The sequence below is a fragment of the Papilio xuthus genome, unplaced genomic scaffold (genome assembly GCF_000836235.2).
Source record: "Papilio xuthus unplaced genomic scaffold, Pxut_1.1 DF826945.1, whole genome shotgun sequence".
NCBI classification, from domain to species: Eukaryota; Metazoa; Arthropoda; class Insecta; order Lepidoptera; family Papilionidae; genus Papilio; species Papilio xuthus.
The window spans coordinates 8,599,527-8,604,840 of record NW_013531704.1 but is presented as its reverse complement, the minus strand read 5'-3'; the positions used below and the strand labels follow the sequence as shown (position 1 = coordinate 8,604,840).

The following is a 5,314-nucleotide window of genomic DNA, read 5'->3' as shown; positions in this document are numbered from 1 at the left end:
TATATATAAAATTCTCGTTCCCATACTCTTCCGAAACGGCTTGATCGATTCTCATGAAATTTTGTGTGAATACTGAGTAGGTCTGAGAATCGGCCAACATTTATTTTTAATCCCGCGCGGACAGAGTCGCGGGCGACTGCTAATATTTAAATAAAAATTTTCCTTGCGAAAGTTCTGCACAAAAACACATTTGAAATGTTCTATTTAATTAAAAGAAATTAAGGTCACGTATAGTTGGTGACTTAATTAAATTCAACTGCGAAGAAAATTATTTCCAATATAATGTTGCTGTTAATTTAAAATGTGCGACGGAATTCATTTTTAATAAAATAAAATTCCGAAGTGTTTTAAAACGAACATTTAAATTATACGTTTATTTTATACTAAGCTTAAAATTAAATAATTACTGTATTCTAAAACAACAGTAAGGCATTTTTTAACCTTTTGACAGCTGGTGATTGATATTATAGACATCAACGTGGTTATAAAATAATATGTTTAACCTTTAATTATGTATCACTAAAACTTCTACGGTATGATTAATTTATCATTAAACGTCTGCATGATTTCTGTTTAAGTCAAACTAGCTTTCACCCGCAAAAAACACTTAATAAGTAGCCTGTGTTCTTCTAGACCAGTGGTTCCCAAACTTATTTTGTCTACTGCCCACTTTGAGAATATAATTTTTTTTAGCGCCCCCTTATTTTCACATATTAAAAAACCACTATAACTTCAAATTAAATTCTATTAATTATTGTGACCTATATATGTATATTAACGGACAATTCTAAACCCCCTAGGCCTCTACACAACGCCCCCATTTTCTTTCTGAGTTTCTTACCGTTATCGCGTTATCGCCCACTTTGGGAAAGACTGTTCTAGACTATGTTTCTATGCCAATTTTAATCGATATCCATTGGTCCATTCTGGAGATACCTTCTAACAATCCATCCATCAAAACATTCGCATTTATATAGTTAGTTTAGTTAGATAAGATAGTAAGATTTATAACGAGTAATTTATTCTTTAAATTGGCAAACGTATTCTCCGACGAGAAATATTGGTAAGCAGTGCACCGTGAAATTGTGCTTCCTGATGCGAGAATCGTTGCATTATTGTTAACTCTGAAAAAATACTGAGCACAGCCTTTGTAATTGCTTGATGTGAGCAAATCTACTAAGAATTTCGTTCATCTGATGAACGAACTTTTAAATATTATGAAACATCGAAATTAAGATAAATTTTAGTATGTGCATATATTGTGGGATTCCACTGTATATGTACTCGTATTAAAACATATTGTTATCCCTCTCATACACTTTCAAAAGAAAAGAACTAACAACTTTTTACATAGATGTTATGACACAGTTACAAAAACTGAAATTTGGAAATCCGAATAACAATCATCTGTTATTTGTGATAAGTAACTCGATCTTTTGTCTTTTTAGCCATTTGAAAAGATAAATTAACACAATAAATAATTTATAAAATAATTACTAAACATATCACAGCTTCCTCATTATGTAATTTTAATGTAGAACAAAGGAGAAAAGCAAGCTTTCTCAACGCACACGTTACGCCAGTATTAACGGGCGGGGCAATTTTAAGGGCGGGGGCAATTATAAAGGCTTCAGCGGGGCAAATTAATTAAAGCGACCTTATGAACTAGTAGGAAAGGTGAATGAACTACCTTTGACTTGTAATTATCAAAAGATATTATACACTCCTAATTTTAAGTCTACTTTTAAAAGTTTGAAATACTTATTAATAGTTTTAAAAATATAATTAGAAATTTGTAAAAGGATAAAACTCAAATTTAAAAATAATGTTACCAATATTTTGGATTTTCATTGATATCGTAAACTGCATTTCATGAGCCACTTATCCTTTGTGTTTTTTTTTAAATATTCAACTAAACAAAACGTGAAATAGAACTTGAACTATGACACTGTAACATAAGAAATATTAAATTCAATTAAGATTTTCGCTGAGGTCTTCTGGAGTCGGTTTAAATGTGGCGACTAATAGGGGTCGAGCGCGCACCGTGAAATTACGCTCCTACCCCTTGTTGTACCCATTGTTGTAACAAATTAACCAATCCGTAAAGTCACAAGAAGAGTTATTTAATACTCTGGTATTCGTCAACAAGTTTTAGAGTATCCTGTACTTATATGTCAATTCATATTGATATGCGACCCAAAACAAAGTGGAGAGATGTCTGAAAGATGGGCAACTTTCAAGTCTTAGACAAAGATTCGAGGCCAGAACAAAGTGGAATAGATAAAAAAAAGTAAATCCTAGCACAAGCCTCGAGTTTTATTATTTAGTAAATTAAATTAGAGATGGATGGATATTTATTAGAAGGTATCTCCAAAATGGTTGCATTGATCTCGATGAGATTTGGCATAGATATAGAACATAGTCTGGAACAGTCTTTCCCAAAGTGGGCGATAACGCCCCCTTGTGGGCGCTGCAGGTAAGAGACCCAGAAAGAAAATGGGGGCGTTGTGTAGAGGCCTGGAGGGTGATTTGTAATTTTATTTAGCTAGGAGGCCTCTTAGACAAAGACTGCATGAGCTTTCGACTCTCAACAACTAATATGAATAAAAAGATTGCTTAAACTCTAATATGGGGGCGCTAAAAAATATTCATTCTCAAAGCGGGCAGTAGACAGAATAAGTTTGAGAACCACTGGTCTAGAAGAACACATTGGCTACTAATAAAGTTTTTTTTTTAATTCCTCGCAGACTGTTACGCAGTCGACAGCAATTTGAGCCCCTTTGAATTCATTAGCGCGAGGCATGTTGAAAATTTGGTCTGTCATGGCGAACGCATCGATGCGACTAATTGGACATAACCCTGTAACCGCTGTGACGACAAATGACACGCCGCGTCGCCGTGCCGCTTGTTTTTGATGTAAAAAAATTGAAAAAATTTTGCCTCATTGAAAATGCACTCAAATCAACAACTGTTTTAATTACACTTCGGTTTTCATTTTATTGTGAGTTCTCGCGTTTATGATTCGGTTTAAAAAAAAAATTAGCAGATTTTTGTAAATTTATTAATAATTCCAACTAATGTCTATACAATGCTAGGATATGGTTTACAACAATATCCGAATTGTGGGATTCGAACCTCCGACCTCGTGATCGTTAATCCATACCCTTAACCATTACGCTATTGGCTCTGTAATCTGTAGGTATTGACTATTCAAGTAACATTAATAAGAAATAGACTTTTTTTCGGTCTATTCGGAAAAAAGACAAAATAGTTCTAAAATTGTATTATCTTTTATAGAATCAAAGACAATTTATTGTTTCATATTATTAACTGCTTTTTATAAGTAAACATTTCTCGGTTCGTAACAAACGGCGTTATTAAAAGCGAAATAAATATTCCCGCAGCGCAACGCAATGAACGAGAACTGTTTTAATTACCTTTAGCGCATTTTATTATACTAAAAATTATATTTATTTAATATACACTATGGAGCTATATGTCCGATCCCTAGCACTGCTGAGGGCAAAGTCAGAAGTGAGAATGATAAAAATTTCAGGGGGTTGGGTGTTTTTACCCTAGACCATAAACAATAGAACAGTCATAGATTAATTTTTGTATAGAATGTAAATTTAAATAATTCCAACAAAAAGGTTAACATCGTTGCAACGAACATACGTTGTCTATAAAATCAATCACCGGCGTTCAAAGGGTTAAAACATGTTCAACTAAACAGCGTCTAAATATATTTTTTCAAGTTATACTGTATTTTATTTAATACTGTTACTTAGTTAATATTGCACTCGTAACATAAATGTGATCGAAATGATACTTGCACAGAGTATTGAAAGCCACAGATTAATGTAGGCCAGTTGGAATTATTAATAAGTGCATTAGTAGATTAATAAGTAATAGACATTTATAATTTAATAGGATGGTTAACCTCATTTATTGAATGTTTACTCTTTGGAAATAAAAATGCAGATTCTATCTTTAAAAAAAAAAAACTGTGTTACATTTTTTGTTTTCATATTATATTTAATTTCTTTATAGCATAAATTTAAATATATAATTATGACTAGTGTAGCATTCGTTGCGTTATATTTGGTTCGTTCACGTACCGACACGTGTTGCCGGTCCAAAGGTCTGACATCGACTGACGCCCCTTCTCTTCGGCATGTACTTATGGCGTACGCTCGAGACAAACACTACACTTATGCATACTCTACAACTAGTATTTTTTTTTGTTTATTCTATTTTATGAATCTAAAAATATAACTATGTGCTTTTCAAAATAAATTTATAAATGTGGTCGTATACATTATCATCTCTATTTGTGGTTTGATTTTTTTAACAATATTGCTATTGGTTTATAGTTGTGTTGCCATGGCAACTAAGCACCGGGTTCATTGTCCTTCATCGACATCAAAAATGTAAAATATGAAAATGTTGTCTTCAGGATCTGAAATGTAAACTTTTTTTAATTCTTTTCTCTTTAAAGTAACAAAAATTACCCAAGTAATAGTATATAAATATTAGAGTGGACGTCTGAACATTGCCGTGTATAAAGAGACAATGAGACTGGCAGGATGCGGGACTAGAAAAAGAAATGAAGGATTTCGATTGGTCCTCTTTATATGCGATGTTGCCAGTATTACATGTTTAAATTATACCAAAGAATAAAGCGTTCCAAATATAATTTATTACCTTAGCCATGGTCTGCACACCCACTGATACCATCCCCATACTAGTGATGCTAATTGGTTCCTGCAGTCTTTGCAGGAAGATGCAAAGAGTACGACGATTCCTTACATCCATGCGCTCCCATGACACGTAGTACAATTCATCTCTTAATTTCTCGCTCTGATTAATTATCACATTAGTAGTGTTAGGAAGAAAATATAAATATAATAGGCTGGTGTATCGGCGCAACACTAGTCTTATTAAAATGTCAACGCTTATGTCCCCTCGCTAATCAATCTGATTTGATTTGGCAACGAAAATGCGCTATTCGCGCCAAAGGATAACTAATAATGTCTAAAAGTAGTTAGTAGTAAATATTAAGTACGAAACATTGTAATGATTCATTTAATTGACATTTTAAAAAGGGGGAAATTAACACTCGCACACTGATATAATTTGTGCAATTGATTAATACTTAGGTTGATTTGTTTATATTTTATTTCTTATTCAAATAAATTTTACCTCGGTTTGTACGATTTCAAATATAACAGATATTAATATTAGTTGTCCGAAGATTAGAATAGTTAAAGGTCCGTATTTAGAAATTGTATTCGCGTCCTGCAACATATCAACT

The 5,314-nt window shown here is 32.8% G+C and overlaps 1 protein-coding gene across 1 annotated transcript in view; it reads right to left on the bottom strand.

Moving 5' to 3' along the window:
• Positions 1 to 4,390: 4,390 nt before the first annotated feature.
• Positions 4,391 to 5,314, bottom strand: part of LOC106120993 (uncharacterized) — a 4,230-nt gene continuing 3,306 nt past the window's right edge. Inside the window, exons 3-5 of the mRNA XM_013316464.1 lie at positions 5,203 to 5,298; positions 4,705 to 4,860; positions 4,391 to 4,459 (exon numbers count right to left, since the gene is read on the bottom strand). Coding sequence (XP_013171918.1) covers positions 4,391 to 4,459; positions 4,705 to 4,860; positions 5,203 to 5,298 — 321 coding nt within the window. The remainder of the gene's footprint in view (positions 4,460 to 4,704; positions 4,861 to 5,202; positions 5,299 to 5,314) is intronic.